Source organism: Tursiops truncatus, chromosome 15 (genome assembly GCF_011762595.2).
Source record: "Tursiops truncatus isolate mTurTru1 chromosome 15, mTurTru1.mat.Y, whole genome shotgun sequence".
Taxonomy (NCBI): domain Eukaryota; kingdom Metazoa; phylum Chordata; class Mammalia; order Artiodactyla; family Delphinidae; genus Tursiops; species Tursiops truncatus.
The window spans coordinates 69,311,260-69,330,625 of NC_047048.1; the positions used below are offsets into that span (position 1 = coordinate 69,311,260).

At 45.0% G+C, this 19,366-nt stretch overlaps 1 protein-coding gene across 2 annotated transcripts in view; it reads right to left on the reverse strand.

The window, feature by feature from the left end:
* PTPRT (protein tyrosine phosphatase receptor type T) overlaps positions 1-19,366 on the reverse strand; it is a 1,098,787-nt gene that overhangs the window by 688,325 nt on the left and 391,096 nt on the right. For both annotated transcript variants that reach the window (XM_033841064.2, XM_033841065.2), the window contains exons 4-5: positions 11,504-11,585; positions 1,763-1,878 (exon numbers count right to left, since the gene is read on the reverse strand). In XM_033841064.2, coding sequence (XP_033696955.1) covers positions 1,763-1,878; positions 11,504-11,585 — 198 coding nt within the window. The remainder of the gene's footprint in view (positions 1-1,762; positions 1,879-11,503; positions 11,586-19,366) is intronic.

The window sequence follows — 19,366 nt, forward strand, 5'->3', positions numbered from 1 at the left end:
ACAGAAATGCAGTTTTTAGCACATGACCAGCTCCGACGTGTTATTTTCCTCCTATTTTGTGTTGCCTCACTTAATTTACGCTATCCTGTCATGCTGTATGTCCCACCGTAAGCCATCTGAAAAACGTTCTGGAAATAAGATTTGGTTTACACTGAAAAGTAGATAAATAAATAAGATGTGGAAGAGTTCTAAACCATGTGTTTCTATTTCCTTCAAAACTTCAATTACATTCTGCTTTAACATCCTTCCACTGACAGACTCAAGGTTTAGAGTACGCAACTCAGAACTGTAGCAATAACGTTCATAAGCTCATTGGAAAACCCAAATAAAGATGCTGAATGTACTGTGACTGTCTCTTCTCATTCTTGTGACCCGACTGAGGCAACGCCATTGACATGACAAAGCTTCTTGGGATCCTGATGCACTTTAATACTAATTATAATGAATAAATAGCATTACGTAATACTTGAGTGACATGTGGAAGTTCCTGTGCTCGCTTGTGGTCTGCAGGCAGACCCGGGAAGCGGCAGGAGCAGGTGTTATTATTTACTGCTATCTTCATTCTACTGCTGTGCTAGGAAGCAAGAAAAGAAGCTCCTAGATGTGCTCTCTCGGCCCAGGGACTTTCCAACTGCAGGAAATGGGCTCAAATGCACGAAGAGAAGTGATACTATGAACTCCCATCAAAGTGTGCTGGGCATGGGTTAAGGACCAACATCCAAACTCTGTGAGTCAGAAGAGATGATAGAGAACTTTAAGTATATGAAGTTGGAGGTAACAGGAGTCAGCTTCTTTCAAGCAATATTCCTGATTCCTTGAACTGGAGGTGATGTCTCTCTAGAGCTGTGCTCTCCAGTAAGACTCTCTGCAATGTCAGAAACGTTCTCTATCTGCATTTGTCCAACATGGTAGCCACAAGATACATGTGGCTATTGTGCATTTGAAATGTGGCTAGCGCAACTGGGCATCTGAGTGCTGAACTGTATTTATTTTAACTAATTTAAATAGTCATACTAAGTTTAACAATGTTACAGGGTACAGGATCAACATAGGAAAGTTGATTGTATTTCTGTATACTAGTAATAAAAAATCAGAAATTGAGGGGTTTTCTTTCAATGTATTTTAGAGTAGCATCAAAAATAGTAGATACTTAGAGATAAGACTGACTAAAGATATACAAGACCTGAACAACGAAAGTTATAAAACCCTGCTGAGTGGAATTACTACAGAGCTTAATAAGTAAAGAAATATACCACGTTCACGAGGAGAAAACTCATTATTGTTAAGCTGTCAGGTTTCCCCAAAGGGATCTATAGATTCAACGCAATCAACCCCCATCAAAATCCAACAGGCCTTTTTTTTTTTTTTTTTGTATTAGAAATTGACAAAAAAGCCATATGGAAATGCAAATGGACCCAGAACCTAAAATATCCAGTTTGCCTTAGTCCTGGGACTCTGGGCTTAAAGGACAAAGTTTGTTGGAAAGAAGTTTGGAAAGCTCAGAGCTGCAAATTCTAGTTCTGGCACTTTTATGTTTCTGACCTCAGTTTCTCCATCTGTAAAATGGGGAATACTGATGCCTACATAACAGAATTAGAGTTAAGATTTAACAAGATCATGGAGGCAGAGTATCATCCAAGGAGCAGAGGGACATAAAAAATACCCCTTCCCCTTCCCCCACCAAGCCCTTTATCACAGCACACACTTTCTTCCCTTCCCAAGGGGTGGGCAGGTATGAGCAGGAGGCCCCTCCCATCCTTACCTGGAGCCAAAGTTTGTCATGCTGAGACCACTTTCCACCAGCAATGCACTGAAAGGTGGCATTCTGCCCCACGTTCACCTCGACATTTTGGAGCCGCAGAAAATGGGGTGCTTTTCCTAAGAGAGAAGCCAAAAAGTATATGAGGACAGAATTCAACAGCCTGACCATGGCCCTGTCGGTGGGTGGGAGCTCAGGATGGGCACTGGGCAGGGGGGAATTTGTGCTTAGGAGATGGTCTGGCTCGGTGAAAAGCTACTGTTGATTGATCACTTCCTATGATCCAGTTACTGTTCTAAGACATTTACATGCATCATCTCACTTAAACCTCACAAAAACCCACAAGGTGGGCAGTAACTCCGTTTCACCAATCAGAAAATTAATGCTCTGAAGGGTTACACAGTTTGTCATGGTCAGACAGCCAGAAACTGGGGAAGGCAAGACACGAATCCATGTCTCTGAGAGCCTCAAAATCCATATTATTAGCTGCTGGGTAATACCGCCATGTCTGCAAAAGGAAGTTGGAGGGGTGGGGTGGGGGTCACCCCAGAAGATATCTCCCTGTAGACCTGGGTGAGCAGAAAGAAGAAAACTGAAGTGAAGCACCTCTGGGCCTGAGACTTGCACACCTGGCCTTGGTGATGATGCGGATCGTGAAGGGGGCAAAGAGGGGAGGACGGAGAACAGGTGGAGGAGAACACTAGCAGTGAGCACTGAGTGAATGAAGGTTACGTGATTGGTGTCACGGCAGCGTCTACACATAGTAACTCACTTAACCCAGCGCAGTCGGTGGTGGTATTATCTCTATTTTACAGTGCGTGACGCAAGGCACCGAGAATTCAAGACACATTCAGAGTCTGCGCTCTTCACTCTAAGCTGTGATATCCAGGGATGGGATGCAGGTGGGACATTTACGCCGGGGACCTGGCGTAACAGGAGAAAGGACTTTCAAATGAAACTCATGGTGTCCGTGGGTAATCAGTTTTAGAATTAAACATATGTTTTATGTTGGGTAACTTGGGTTCATCTCCTTTCTTGTTTGTGGAGAGACGTCCTTGCCTATGTGAGCTCTCCAAAGACGAGTGGATTGATAATCTATGTCTAGAAGAATGCGTTTCTTCATCAAGGTACAAAAGTGCCAACGATCCCTATCACATCAACCAAATCAGTGATGAACCAGGCGTCAAATACCCCTGGGATGCGATCAAACCGACAGATGTTAAGAGGATCAGGAGGTTCAACGAGGGCCTTTGGCCACCTTTTCAGAGGGAGTCAAATATCCAGACAGACAAGTAATGATAATAACATCATTTATTGAAAGTTCCTCCAATGCCAGGCACTGTGAAAAATGCTTTACATGTTTTATTGAAGTTAACTTTATAATATTCCCTAAAGCAGACACTAGTATTATTTCTCTTTTAGAGAAGCAGAAACCAAGGCTCACCAAGTTTAATTTGTCCAACACTACACAGCATTAATGTCAGGAACAGAATTCAGTCCAGGTCCATTTTAGCCCCAAACTCAGCATTTAACCAGCACATTCTCTTGCCTCATGGACAACGGGGAGGTCAACGGTGTCACCTGGAGCCCAGGGTCCAAAGAAAGGGCTCACGGGCAAGGCTGTGCTGACCTTCCAGACGCTTGTCATTGCTCTGGAATATTTTACCACAAGAGATTCCTTTCCTTGGCACTCGTCCCCACGGCCTTCACACTTTGAACTGTCTGCTCTACCAAACTGTGTCACCACCTGCAATGCTCAGCAAAAGCCCAGGACCTTGGCACGATCAGGCAGACTCGCTGTGCAAACACATACAGCTTCTGCTCAGGTCTTTAAACAAAGTGACAACAGCTCAGAGTCCCCCTCAGGCCACCTCCAGGGCCCCACGACTAGATGGCGTCAAGAGTCCAAGGCCCAGGGAGGTCCTCTCATTGTGGGCTTCTCAGAGTTGAAGATTCGTGCATCTAGTCGACCTGACAAACGTCATGCTGCTTTTTTATTGTTTTATTGTTTTTTCGTTTTTTTACTGTGAGGCACCATACAAGGAGTCCAGGACAGCCAATGCTCAGAAAGCCCGAACTCCTCCACACAGTTCAGCACAAACTTTTTAATTTACTTTTATTTTTGCTGCGTTGGGTCTTCGTTTCTGTGCGAGGGCTTTCTGTGGTTGTGGCAAGCGGGGGCCACCCTTCATCGCGGTGCGCGGGCCTCTCACTATTGCGGCCTCTCTTGTTGCGGAGCGCAGGCTCCAGACGCGCAGGCTCAGTAGTTGTGGCTCACGGGCCTAGTTGCTCCGCGGCATGTGGGATCCTCCCAGACCAGGGCTCGAACCCGTGTCCCCTGCATTAGCAGGCAGACTCTCAACTGCTGCGCCACCAGGGAAGCCCCATGCTGCTTTGACTGTCTGAAATTTTTTCCTTTTTGCTCTCCTGTATAATTCTGTAAAGTTATTTTTGGAACTAGCAGTTCAAGTCCATTTTTAAGTGGGAATAGAGTAAACCTTGTAAGCCCCTTTATGCTACCTGTTTGAAGCGGGAAGGAACATCTACTCCCTGGTAAGGAGGGGCTACAGAATCTTAGTTCCAACGTTGGGAGGCTTTGTGTTGGGTTTTTACAAAAGGATATCTCCCCTCACCCTTGGGGACCCTGGGCAAATGGTTCAACCTCTGGGACTTGTGCAACTAGAAATGAATTGTCTCTGGATCAACGTCCCCTGCTTGCTTCTCTCTTTTTTCTTTTTTTTGACCACACCATGCGCAGCTTGTGAGATCTTAGTTCTCCAAGCGGGGATTGAACCCAGGCCCTCAGCAGTGAGAGCAGGGAGCCCTAACCACTGGACCACCAGGGAATTCCCTTTCCTGCTTGCTTCTGACGCCTTTCTAGCAGACCTCTTGCCTTGATTCTTTCATCTGCAATCCCTCTTCCTCCCTCCCTTCTAGGTACAGTGGTAGAGAATTCAGAGGTTTAATGGCCCCTGGTGTTAATAATTCTGGTGAAACACTGAGGGTTTACAGAGAGCAGAGATGTTGAAAGTACGCGCCTTCAGGAGCCAGACAGTTATGTAAAGGAACAAAGTGGTTCAGCTGTAAAACAAACAAAAACAAAACTGCCACCTCCTTGCCCCCTTATTCATTTTCCCACCTTTCATAGAGACTTGGGTAAAGTAAAGATTTCTCTGTACCAGAAAAGCAACATCACAAGCACACTAATAACTGGTATCTGACACCAGCCTCAGCAATGAGGAGGCAATAAGGAGTGGTGGGGACTTAGGGGAACTGGATAAAGACCCCATGCCCCATACGCAGGGGGAAGCTAGCAGTTCCCTAAATCCAGCAGACAGAGGCCATGCGACAGTGTTGTGCTCAGGGTAGCCAATCATCTGATTTCTCAAGGCAAGTAAGAAATCCAGCCTTAGGTGAAAGCCCTCATTCTAAAATCTTGACTGAATTTATTAAAACACTATGTAGACTTAACAAAACACGACTGCAGGCATGCTCTTCTAGTTGGCTGTCTCCGTTACATAGCTCTTATGGAACAATTTCCACTGGCCAGTCTTGCCTGGTCTGAACCCATAAAACCAGGGATGTCCGCACCCCTCTAGGCATCATGCTGTTGTATCACGTGCACACTAGCCCTAGATCGCGGTCCTCAACACGGTGACCTTTCCGGACCACCGCCCTCCTGCTTAGCACCCTCTCCACATGCCCTTACTCTTTGAGCCCTGGCTTCATCTCCAGCTCACGACAGATCTCTTTCTCTCTCTCTGAGAGGACCTTATGTTGGGGATCTGTTTGGTACACTTCTCTGAGCTGGCCTCCCCAATCCTCCTCCCATCCCCCCACCCCCACCCCAGTCCACTCCCAGCTGCGATTTGCACCCAGCATCTACAGCTCCAGGAAAGCAATCATCCCACTTACTTAATGCTTCAACTCACCAACCTTCGGCCAAGCACAGACGACCTTGGGGCCCAGACCAGCCACCAGCTCGGGGTTTTAAGCATCCCACACTCACTCCCCGCTGAGACCCAGCGCCCCCAAAATGGGACCCTGCGGAATGGGGTTAACAGAAAACTGGCTGTGCGTTTGGGGCAAAAAGCCTTGATGTTGGTGACATTTACACTCCTGCAGATGTCAGTACATCATCTGAAGACGTATTATTGTGCCCTTTATCTCGCTCTTTAAACCTGACAGTGCTCAGTAGGAAGCCACACAATTGCGGAGAAAGTGCACTACATACATCATAAACGTGCTGCAGACCGTGGGCTCGGTGACATGGCCCCACAAGGTTGTGATGGGAAAAAAAAGAAGTTTAAACAATTCTAAAAGTCAACCTAGGAGCTAGAAACTTTGAAACTGAGTGGAAAATCGTGCTGACATTTATCGTCCACAGTTATAACCGTAGTGGCCCTGCTAATGGCTGACACGGAGACACGGCGGCAGAGGGTAACTATGGCTAAAATATTTGCAGAATAACACAAAAATGTTAAATGGGCCATAAAATATAGATGAGAGGTCTCAGTTTGTAGGAGAAAATAATTTCTGTTGAGTATCACACTTATCTTCTGGTCACTGTTTTAGAAGCTGACAGGCAACTGTTTAAAGTCGTAACTTCAGCTCAAATCGATCGAGAACACAACAGCAAATCATGCACTAAGCCCCCTGGAACTCTTGGAATACTTAGTGGAATCGCTTATTGATAAACTCTGACCATACCTTAATTTTTAAAAAATGTTTTAGGGAACTGGAGTGGAGAGTTACAAGCCTGAGGACCTAAAGAGGAGGCATTCTTTTAATAGTGTTAAGTTTTTAACAAGCTATGAGTGAAGTCATAAACGCATTAAGGCTGGGATTGGGGGAAAAGCACTGTCAGGCCAAAGCACAGTTCAGAAGCTACTAGCAGACTGCGTGACTTGCGAGCCCACGAGCAGCCTCCAGGACCCATGCATAGTGGGAACCATGAAAGGTCACACACACCTCCTCCCCAGAATCACACCATCCAGGTGATGAAGCCAGAAACCTAGCAGGGCACCATTTCTGATGCCTCTGGCTCCTACTCTAATCCCATCACTTAGGACCAGTGGGCTCTACCTCCTAAATTCATCTCTAATCTGTCCACTACCTCTCTCCATCTCTAAGCTCTATGTTTCTTCATAGTCTGCTTACCATCTGTGATGGGTTGAACTGTATCCCCCCAAAATTCACGGGTTGCAGCCCTAATGCTCAACAGCTCAGATTGTGACTGTATTTGATGACTGAGACTTTAAAGGGGTGATTATGTTAAAATGAGGCTGTTAGGGCAGGCTCTAACCCAATCTGACTGATGTCCTTATAAGAAAATTGGGACACACGAAGACCATGTGAGGACAAAGTGAGAAGGGGGCCGTCTGCAAACAAAGGAGGGAGTCCACGGACAAAACCAAACCTGCCACCTTCATCTTGGACTTGGGGCCTCCAGGACTGTGAGAAAATAAAATCCTGCTTAAGCCACCCAGTCTGTGTATTTTGTTATGGCAGCCCTAGCTGACTAATATACCGTCTGTTATAGACCAGATAATTACCTGACTGTTTTATTTTCAGTCTCTTTCACATCACTGGAAGCCCATGAGGGCAAAGAATGAATCTGTCCTTACTCACTTCCATGAACCCGGACTAGAGTCTGGCATGGAGCATATATGCTCAGTAAACACGTCGGATGGTGAATCAATGTCTCTCTACTACCTGGTCCAGGATATCATCATCTCTCACATGACTCTAGAACTTTCTTTGTCATAGTTCTCCTGACTTCTTCTCTATTCTCCCTTCAACCCCTCTTCCACATAACAGCCAAAGTAATCTTTTAACAATTAAATGAGATCGTATCAATCCCCAGCATAAACCCCTCCAGTGGTGCCTCCCTACACTTAGATTAAAATCTAACCAGTCATGGGGCTTCCCTGGTGGCGCAGTGGTTGAGAATCCGCCTGCCAATGCATGGGTTCGAGCCCTGGTCCGGGAAGATCCCACATGCCGCGGAGCAACTACGCCCGTGCGCCACAACTACTGAGCCTGTGCTCTAGAGTCCGCAAGCCACAACTACTGAGCCCGTGTGCCACAACTACTGAAGCCCACGCACCTAGAGCCCATGCTCCATGACAAAAGAAGCCACCGCAATGAGAAGCCCGTGCACCGCAACAAAGAGTAGACCCTGCTCGCCACAACTAGAGAAAGCCCGCACACAGCAACGAAGACCCAATGCAGGAAAAAATAAAATTAATTAATTTAAAAAAAATCTAACCACTCACAATCTAAAATATGACACAAATGAACTTATCTACAAAACAGAAAGAGACTCACAGACATAGAGAACAGACTTGTGGTTGCCAAGGGGGAGGGGCATGGGGAGGGATGGATTGGAGTCTGGGGTTAGCAGATGCAAACTATTATATACAGAATGCATAAACAACAAGGTCCTAGTATATAGCACAGGGAACCATATTCAACATCCAGTGATAAACTGTAATGGAAAAGAATACATATATATTAAAAAAATGAAACAGTTTGCTGCACAGCAGAAATTAACACAACATTGTAAATCAACTATACTTCAATTAAAAAATAATAAATTACACAGTTTGATAAGTTAAAAAAAAAACTAACCACTCACAATGATGTCCAGGGCCCTGCTTCCCTTTCACTCAGAAACACTTTCCCCCATGTTCCCCGTGCTCAGGATACTCCGGCAGCATCAAGCGGATCCCACCGGGGCCTCTGCACTTGCCCTTTCCTCTGCCTAGCATGCCCCCTCCCCAGCCCTTCACACAGTGAACTCCTTCTACGACTCAGATCTCAGCTCAGACCACATCTTCAAAGATATCTCCCTGAGGGCTTCCCTGGTGGCGCAGTGGTTGAGAGTCCGCCTGCCGATGCAGGGGACGCGGGTTCGTGCCCCGGTCCGGGAAGATCCCACGTGCCACGGGCGGCTGGGCCTGTGAGCCATGGCCGCTGAGCCTGCGCGTCCGGAGCCTGTGCTCCGCGACGGGAGAGGCCACAACAGTGAGAGGCCCGCGCACCGCCCCCCACCCACCAAAAAAAAAAAAAAAAAAGATATCTCCCTGACCACTTTATCCAGGAAGCCCCTCCACATCCGTCCCTCACATTTACTATATTCACAACACATCACTATCTGAAATTATACTAGTGACTTACTTAATATTAGTTACTTACTTAACGTCCTTCCTCCCTCTGTCCTTCTGCTAAGTATACAACATGGGAACAAAGACCTACCTATTTTGGTCACTTAAGTATCCTCTGTGTCCAGCAGAAGTTCCTGACATATAACTGATGCTCAATAATTGACTCGTTGAAAGAAAGAATGAATAAAAACCCTGGCTGGATATGGACTGAGCATGGGGCCTTGAAAAGGGGCCTTTGCTAGGCCCTGGTCAACCCCACATGACTCACGAGCTATGGATAGAACTCAGGGGACTACAGGCACCACCAATATTTGCACAGAGAGTTAAATGGAATTTTCCAATTCCAGCCCCTTCCACAGAGTTGCACATTTTGATTTCTAGGAAGTTTTAAGCTGAAGCCTCCTAAGCATCTGAGTTGAACTCAGATGCAGCACATTACACAAGAACACGGCCAGGGTCACGTCTTCCTGAGTTATGTCCCATGGCCCCTTTGCTGGGTAACTTGCTCTCAGCAATTCCATAACCATGTAATGCACACTCCTCAGCAGGAGGAGTATCACGCTCTCAGAAGAATCCAAAATCCAGAAGCAGCTTCAATGGGAGGAGGATTCCAAGAGGAGCCACGGGACTTCAGGCACAGACAGGCATTCAGATGCCCTCCAGAGAACCCTCGCCCATGGAGGTTTCTCTGAGAGAAGGAAGCATGGGGCTGCGATGGCAAACCACGGACAACGGGTAGAGTTAAGGCAGAGTTGAGGCTGAGACAAGAGACAGGTGTCAGGCTGGGTGTCATGGTGGAGGTAAAAATTCCCAGTAGAGGACAGGATTCTGGGATCCCAGGAGAGAGAACCAGGCCAGACTCTTTTAGGAAGAAAGCCCTAGTGCAAGCGTCCAGCACAGGGTAAGCAGCACGCATGCAGCTGGATGCAGCTCTGAGGATGCAATGTGTGCAGGACTTGGGGATTGCTGAAATCCTGTTTCAGAGAGACTGCCTCAAAACTGATGGCTGTGCAAGGCTGAGCGTGTGAGGTTAAGTGGATCACAAGTAGACCAGACATCTCCCGACGTGGTCTGAGGTCAACAATCATTCTCCAAGGGGCAGCAGATGCTGATTCCCAGGAGTCAAGGGAGGGGAAGACTTAATCCTGGTAAGAGGGACTCATGTGTATACCCAGTACATAAACCCTGCAGAGCTGGGGGATTTCTGGGCCCCTCTTCACATAAAGTCTGTTTCAGCAGAGACATTTGCTGGGCATAACTGAAAGGACAGATGCACCTGAGAAAATCCCAAAGACTCAGGAAGTAACCCAGAGGGTAGAAACCTTAGGCCAGAGTAATGGAGAATCTAATAGGATCTCAGCATTTCTGAGATGCTGGTTGATTCCTGGGGAGGAGGTTTCCCTCACACAGACACCAAACACAGTTATCCAAAATACCGTCTTGCCAAAACCCCTTGGAACTCCTCCCAAATTCCTCCAGAGAAGGTGCTCTAAGACAATGGGTCAAACAATGTCACTGTAGTGCCAGGGGAGGGAAGTGATGTTTGGGGCTCTGATGAATTCACTGTAGCAGAAGTTGAAAGAATCATTCCAATTAAAGCAACACAGATGGGGCAGAAATGAGAAGAGCCTCAAAATGGGAGGCAGGAAAGGGATAAAAGCACAGGACATATTCCATCTCTTATGGGAACAGCAAACTGCGCCAGAGCCCATAGCATGACTCATGGCTCTAATGAAGAAGTAGAGACAACCCTGCTACGAGTTAGTTACCCAGTGGATGCCAAGAAACTAATAGGAGCTTCCGATCTGCAGACACTAACAAACTACTGGGGCTGGCGACTTAACCAGCCCTCCTATGGGGCTGCCACAATCCCCAGGCATATCCCTTTGATTACAATCCCCCCACCAAATGTCTCTGGATATGACGCCATCTCAACTACCTGCACCCAGGACTTGTCCCCTCTGAGATTTAGCGAACCTAGGAAGCACATCTCCCTGCTCAGACACATTCAAATATCTTAGACTAAATACACAAAGAGAAAACTTCCAGGGGAAATTGGCTGGGCTTGGAGGAGTGGAATGCCTTTGAGAACTCTCGACACTGTACCCTAACCACTGTGAGAAATCTCTCCCTATGCCTACACGGAGTTGATGAGGGTATTTAAAATTACTTTTAAAGAATTAATAGCTTCGGGGTACTTTTCCCTGTGAGTGAACAGTGTGCTAATTTGCTCAATGTTTTGGTGGTGTTCTTTTTCTGAGACAATTGCACAGGATTCTATCCAAAGCCCTCTAATTCTTCCACTTCAGTGGTCTGAATCCCGCTAACAAACAATCAGGACTTTAGACTCCCTTAATAGACAGATTCAAAGAAAGATGTTTTGCCGCTCTCTGCAAAGTCCTGGAGGTGCTGCCTACAGGCAGCAAAATTATGGATTTATTCAGGACTGATTGCATTGAGTATGTAAGAGAGTGAGAGAGGTTTGTGAGCTGAATGAATAGGGGGGGACTGCAGCCTCCAAGCTACCCAGTCTGGCATGGAGCCAGGCTGTGTTAGGATGAGGGGAGAGACTTACTGCATGGATGGGCAAGGACCCGGACCTCGTCCACAGCGATGTAGCCAGGATGACCCTTCAGAGAGACGGATTCAAATATCACCTGCAACACACAAGGCAGGAGTCAATTTCGCAGAAGTGGTTGTAGGAATTCATCACAGCTGCCCAGCCCCCAAACAATTTATGTTTCAGCTTCCCACTAGAACTACCAAAAGACGTCTTATATTAGGCTAGGATGCTACCCCGGCAATTGACGTGGATTTTCAAAATAAGGTAAAAAGACCACATTCCGGTGACTAGCAAAAGAATAACCAGCCACATGGAACATTTCTAACGGTTTTCACAACTAACACTGGGTTGCGGGGAAAACAACCCAAATGTGGCCTGGAAACCCCGATCTGCACCTTTTTCATTGTTGTTTCAGGGGAAGCACAAAGAAGAATGACTTCTGAATATCTCAACTTTCTTACGAAGGATGAGGGAGAAGCCGCCATAAGCCAAGCAGGGTTTACCTTAATTTAATTCCACATCTCCAAGGAATACAGTCCATCTGAATTACCTAGTAACACCTCTTGAAAATAAGCCCCAGGCACCACTGTTGGTATCCGGGAATCCAAGGGCAACAAGTTCTTTGAATCCTCCATTCTGACTCCCACTCAAACTGCTGATTTCAGTAAACAGCTTTCCTTGTCACCCACCATCCACCTTCACAAAGGAGATGTGACTATCTGTGTGGACAGCATGACCAATGCCCTTGACCTCCCTAATTCCAATGGCCTCGTCTTCCAATCAGCTTCAGCCACATGCTCACACTTGTCCTCCACTCCACAAACTGGAATTTTCAGTGTATTTTGGCACAGACCGCTACCACGCACTCCTTTCCCAACTTACCCCTCTTAAACCTGCTTCTGCAGTGCATGTGGCACCCGGGATCTCAACTTTCCTAGAGACTGTATGCTGCATGGACCTCCCTGTATTCTCAACAAACCCAGGGTTCCCCCACTCTGTTGACTCATCACCCATACCACTCTCACCAAAAGCCCCAGTTCCACATTTCAGTGTTGGCAACTCTATTGCAAAAGTGCCTTCTCCACTCCTATACCCCACACAAATGCTCCCCTTTCAACATCACCTACCCAATCCCTGCAAGATACCCACATCACATCTCTAAGAGGCAAGAGGACTACAGAGGGGCTGACTTCTAACTTCCTACCCATCAACCTAATCTTCATGGGTCAGATGACTACACACCAACCACTGCCCCCTCTCTGCAAGGCACACCCCAGCGCCCTTGACCTCTACCTTTGCTGCATTTTCCAGCTTCTTGGTTCTCTCTCTCTCTAACATATCTCCGAATCCTCCCTTTTATTCCTGACTCTGACAAACATAAACGCTTGGATTTTCTCTTACTCTTTAAAAGCTACCCTCTGGCAGCAGTTGTATTTATAGCCCAATTGTGTTTCAATCACATTTAAAATTCTCAATAGTTTTAATTACACTCACTCTACACTCCCCTACTTCCCAGTGCAAAACTTCAACCCCTGTCACCTGGACTTTGTCCTCAGCAGTTCCCCCAACACTGATTGCATGGCAGACACCAGTAATCTTACTAGGGCTCTTACTGCTTAAATCCAATACACATATTTCAATCGTTATCTTACTTTAAGAAGGAAAACAGTATAGGGCTTGGGATCTGGGTCAGAATGCCTGGGCTCTAGTCCTGGTTGTTCCACCTTGTATGTGTACACCTTGAGCAAGTTACCTTACTGCTCTGTGCCTCGGTTTCCTCATCTGTAATGATAGTGTCTACCTCACTGGGTAATGATTCAGGTGAAAGGAGCTACTACACCACTTAGAACTATATGTGGCACATGGTAGGTTCTCAGCAAATGATTCCTATACTTATTCTTCATATTTGACCATTTTCCTACAATTATTGATGTTCATAGCTTCTCCCTCTCTGGGTTTCTCTTCTATTTCGGGTCAGGCGACACTTTACTCTCATGGCTCTTCTCATCAATCTGTGTCTATTCTACCACTGGTTTCTTTGTAAGCACTTCTCCTATACCCACTCTTCAAATGTGGGCTTCTTCTATTCATTTCTGTAAACTGAAAACACTCTTCCGTCAATGGCTATCAATCCACTGATAATTCCCAAGCCCAGATCTCCATTCTAGACCTTTCACCTGAATGTGGGTCTCACTTATCCAGCTCACAGATCTGTATTTCCACCTAGATATCACATAGATCCTCCAACACAATCTGTATACAACAGACTTGAGCTGTCTCCCTCACTGCCCAATGGGCCATCCTTCCTGAACGATGGACCTCAGTGGGTTGCCCCATCCAGTCATTGAAAACTGAGATGCAGACATCTGCCTGGGCTTCTCCGTCTGCCCCACTCCTCCCATCCTTTTTTTTTTTTTTTCTTTTGACTCTGTCTTAGTATTTCTCCTATCTGTCCATGTCTTTCCATCTCTGCTGTTAAGGTGAACCATATGAAGCAACCATCCTGTAGATCGAAACCAGCTGGGTATTAATGCCATTGCTCTGGTTCAAATCTTCATCACTTTTCACCTCTATCATCTCAACAGCCAACCAAATAGACTCTCTCTCTCCTGTCTTTTACTCCTCAGTCCAAGCTGTGGATGGAATGTAGGTGGGTGATAAGATCAACAGAAAAACCCCCAGGTGGAATCTTTTTGTGGTCCATGTGGTCACTTCAGGTTAGTGGATTCAGAGGCCAGGGGTGTCAGTGAGGTCCAGAGCTCTACAGCTGTAACAAGTGAGCAGGGAAATGGTGGAAAGGGTGGTGATGGCTGTGAAGAGGCAGCCTCCTTGGGTGGTAAGATCTATCACTAAGGCAACACACTGCTGCCTGGGAATTATGTACAGTGACTTGGCGCTGACAGTCACATCAAACATAGAGCAGCTGGCACCAGCATGACAATCACTCCAGAAGAGGGGTTTACTAAGATAGCAGGGTCCTTACGAGAGATTGAACAAACAAAATTGTGCAGAGGGTAGGGGGAAAGTTTGTAGAAATAAAAGTGTGATAGCTGCCTCATCCTGCAGAAGGAAGTCAACAGAAGACCTTCCGATAAAGAATTACGTATCTAATTATATTTTTAATAATTCAAAGGAATCCAAAAGCAAAGTCCATAGGAAAAAATAAAAGGAAAACACACCAAACACAGAAAAACATTTAAAAGAAATAGCATAAAAGCATTCAAATTGCACAGTAAAAATGATAAAAGAAAAAATTTCTATTGTGACAATAAATATACATAGGTTAAAATAGAGAAAAGCTCTCAGACTGTCTAAATAAACCATGCCTAATCGTATGCTGTAAGATAAACACCGAATACAGAATGACTCAGTAACCTTAAAAATAACAAGTTGAACAAAGACATAATAGGAAAATGCAAATAAACAGAAAATAGTTGTTGTAAACATAATGCAAAAGCATCAAAGTAGAATTTAAACCAAAAAGAAATACAAAAATCATTAAGTGGACTAAAATGGTCATTTAAAAAAAAATGCGTGAGTCAATAGATTTAAAAGGAGAAAATGATGGGAAAAAACCCCAGCATCTGAAGATTTTAACACTTGTGTCTTAGACTCTGACCAAACAGGAAAAAATATCAAGTATGTATCTAATATGAGTAATAATGCATTTACTAAACAAATATAAAGAGAGAATAAAATTTCTGTTCAAATGCTCATGGATTATTTACACAAATATCATATAATAGACTAATGTATAGCTTCAATAAATCCTTCAAAGATGAAACCATACAGGTTTGGGTCTATACATTTCCTAACTGAACTCCCTGAAGCAATAAATGAATGACAAAAGCTTAAAAATCAATTTCTTAAAGTTGAAATATTGTATATTTCTTAAATACATAATAACTATAATATCAAAGTATGTTTTATATGTTAACAAAAGTCTGAATAAAACAAAATTAAAAGTCAAATGGCAAGTTGAGAACAATATCTGTAATATCAATATATATGCCAGCTAAAAGGTAAATATCATGTTTTGTGTAAACAATTCTTGAGAATCAACAAAACAAACTCTCCAAAAGAAAAATCAGCAAGTGAGTTCAGCATGTAATTCACAACAGATGAAGTAGGATTGGCAATGATTTATGAATGTAATCTTTTTAATGACATTAGAGAGATTACAGCAGTTGAATGTTTTCTTCTTTACACTTTTCTAGATTTTCCAAATTTTCTGCAATAAAAATGAGCTCCTTTATATTTACAATAAAAGGTAAGTGCTTTGAGGTGCATTACATTTTCATCTCTCTCTGCATGTTATACTATCCCTGTGTCAGCTATGTACCACAGTACAATTAACTCTACTATAGCACCTATCACAGCAGATTGTAATTGCTTGTCCATGAATTATTTCATTCTCTAAACTCTAAACCTATTGGGAACAGGAAGAGTGCCTCATTCATTCATATTTATAGAGACTCTCTTCTGTACCAAGCATTGAGGCACATGTTGGGGCTATAAAAGTGAACAAGAAGGTTAGGGGCCAAGCCCTGATAAACTTTACATTTTATGAATGGAAATGGAAATTAAAAAGAAAAATATGGAAAATTAAATTGATTTTGTGATTGGTATTATGAAGGAAATAAACAAAATGTTGTGATTAACTAAGCGGCAGAGGGTCTACTTTACTTAGAGTGGTCAGGAGAGAACTCTAAGTAGGTAATTATTAAGAGTAGACTGGAAGGATGCAATTGGCAAGTCCAGGAAGTGGTGGTAGGACACTCAAAGGCCATGAGGCAGGAGAGAACTCAGGGATGATCTGGGAACATGAGAATGAGACCCTGGTGTGGCTGGGATATAGTGAATAAGCTAGAGAAGCACAAGGCACGGCTGCGATGTTAGCTGAGGGTCAGATGACATGAGTCCTACACGACCTAGTGTGGAGCTTGAATTTTCTGCTGTTAGTGAACCATTTAAAGCAGGAAAGTGACATGATCTAATTTACATTCTGAAAAGATCATTCTGGCTGTTCTGTGGAAATTGACTTGGGGGTAGGGGGCGCTTGAGCAAAAATGAAACAAAGAGACCTAACAGTTGGCTATAGTAGTGACCCAATCAAACGATGAGTATGGCTTGGACAATGGTGTTGGCCATGAAGAATAGAGATGCTGATTGTTTGAGAGATATTTTCAAGGTAGAGATGAAAATAATTGCTGTTAGATTAAGAGGGGAAGAGTGAAGAAAAGAAAAAATGTAATGAGGACTCTTCAATTTAAGGCTTGAGCTTCTAGGCTGATTCTGGTGTCACTTATTGACACGAGGAAGATGAACATGTGTGTCTAGGCACACAGGCAGGGCTACATCACGATTTCTTTTGGTCATGTTAAGTTCGAGATGCCAATTAAACATCTTAATGGATATACTGAGTAGGAAGCTGGCATTGTATTCTGAAGCTCATGGATAATCTGGGACCAGAGCTACAAATGTGATAGCTTTGGCATCTAATGTCATTTAAAGCTATAGAACTAGATGAGGTCACCTTGGAAGACAGAGCAGACAGTTCAGAGAAAGGACTAGGGCCTAAGGCCAAGCACAGAAAGCCCAATAGTGGATTTCTTAGGATGGTAGAGATTGGAACATGCTTTTAGGTAGAGAGGAATGTGTCAGGGAAATAGCGTAAAATACAAGGGAATGAGGGACTGACGAAATAAGATTCTAGAAGGGACAGAAGTCAATTGGGGTCAGGATACTGGCGGAGGTATCAGTATTGAACAGAGGGGCACATCATCAACTAAGACTGAATAATAATAAAAATAGAGGAATAAAACCACAATAATAAAGGTCAACCACATTAACCTTTTATTAGTAGGTAGTCTCAGTCTAGCCTCTCAACAACCCTAAGAAGTGGGGCAAACTAAGTTACCAAAGCTCAGAAAGGAAGCCAGAGGTGGATCGAGGACTGAGGCCCCGGTCTCCTGGCTCGCAGCCATGTCCATCACTGGACTTCAATGAAAAGCAGCCCTACTCTCATTTAACCAAAACACTTGGTTAAGCAGAGTTCTGACTTTTTCCCAGTTAATCGAAGTCCAACTCTATTGAACTCTTCTGACACTCTGTTTCTCACATCATTACTCAGTATCTAACCTAGATCATAATTATTAACAAATATTCCATGAACGAACCCAAGGCTGGTCATGAGAGAATGGATGTATGATAGTGAAACATACATTCGTTCACCGCTCTCTCTCCTTCCTGTTGCAGAAATAAGGATTCTATAATGAGACAGAGAATCTTTTATTTATCAGAATTCCTCTGGGGAATTTTTTTCTGTAACGCACTGGGGTAGGTGAGTCTTGGGTTTCTCAAATATGAGTAATATTCTGTAAGAAACAAGGGGAAGAAGGTACTGTTCTTTTCATGAAATGAATGAATAATTGTAAAATGCTTACAATACGTATAGTAACACACTGATGACTGTTACTATTACTGCCCTTTCTCTGGGCAGAGTGATGGGAGATGAGAAGGAAAATTCAAGGGAATGGTGGGAGAGGAAGAAAGTAATGGGCTTCCCAATGAGACTACCCCTTGTGCCCTCATCCCAAGTTTCCACTAAAATTCCTACACTCAACAGACTCTGATGTGAGTGATGACAGGTGGGAACTGGTAGGGGCTGGGCTTTGGGTCCATGTGGAGGTACACGGAAATTAAGAGGCACAGGTGGTTGCAGGTGCCACGGCGGTTGGGGAGGTGGAGGGGAGAGAGCGCAGAAGCATGGGGAAGGAGACGGTGACAACCCCCAGAATCGTTGATGAAGGCTCTGGACTCACAAGACATTAGAATTAGGATCCACGGTATGTTTACAACAAAAGGCAGGTCCTGGATGCAGCTGAGAATAAAACACCTCCCAGAACAGATGGGGAATATCCTCCCCATCACTGCCAGACTGCTCAGAGCAGAGTGCTCGCAAAACCTACAGGAGCCAAGAGGGTCCTGTTCTTGGCATGCAACTCCAGAGACAGAGTTGTTTTTTTTTTTTTTTTAAAGTCATGCAAACTGCCATGAGATAGAGCCCTCAGTGGCATGAGAGTAGAAGGTCACAAGGCTGGGGTTATCAGGAACAGTGCCAGGGAGTCCACCATTCTTGCCCAGAAAGAAAAGGAAGGAAGGCCCACGATGGACGGGCTTGGATCTTCAAGGGCCCACCTGGACTCACCTGCTGAGGCCTGTCCCCTGAACACTCACAATGGGGCTGACTCCGAGGCCCACATGCAACCTCCTGGGCAAGCTGCTTGCTTCCAGAAACAAGGGCCAACCCTGGGGAGCACAATGCCAGGCACCAGAGAGGGAGATCTCAGATGGTGGCTAGAACGTGCCACCGCAAGATTATGGGATGGCGGGCCTTAGCCACGGAGAAGCAGTGGGTACTGGGGTTAAGTTGGCAGGGTCAGCCTCTAGCAATTACATATAGCCCCCAAACCCTAAACACCCTCTTATCCATGCTGCATGCTTTATAGTTCTGAACGAGATCCTGGTAATGCCCATTATTGCTGGGGTTCTGGATGGGAATCTGGCAATGCACATGACTGCTAGGATTCATGGTTCAAGTTTCTGACCACGAGGAGCTTCTGTATGAAGCCACAGGGCAGGGCACTACGGAACACAGTTAGAGAAATCAGGTTTGGCTGCAGCAAGAGGGTGCAAGGGCAGCTCACAGGGAAGCAGCACAACCAGGGACATTCAGGAGAGATGTGAGGGCCCCCCTGGATTCTCACTGCTGATAAAAAAGGAAGAAGCCCACTCAAACAAACGCAATAGCAGAACAGAGCACTGTCTTGTGGGGTTCAGGAAAAGCAGCTGTTACAGCTACAGCTCAGCCCC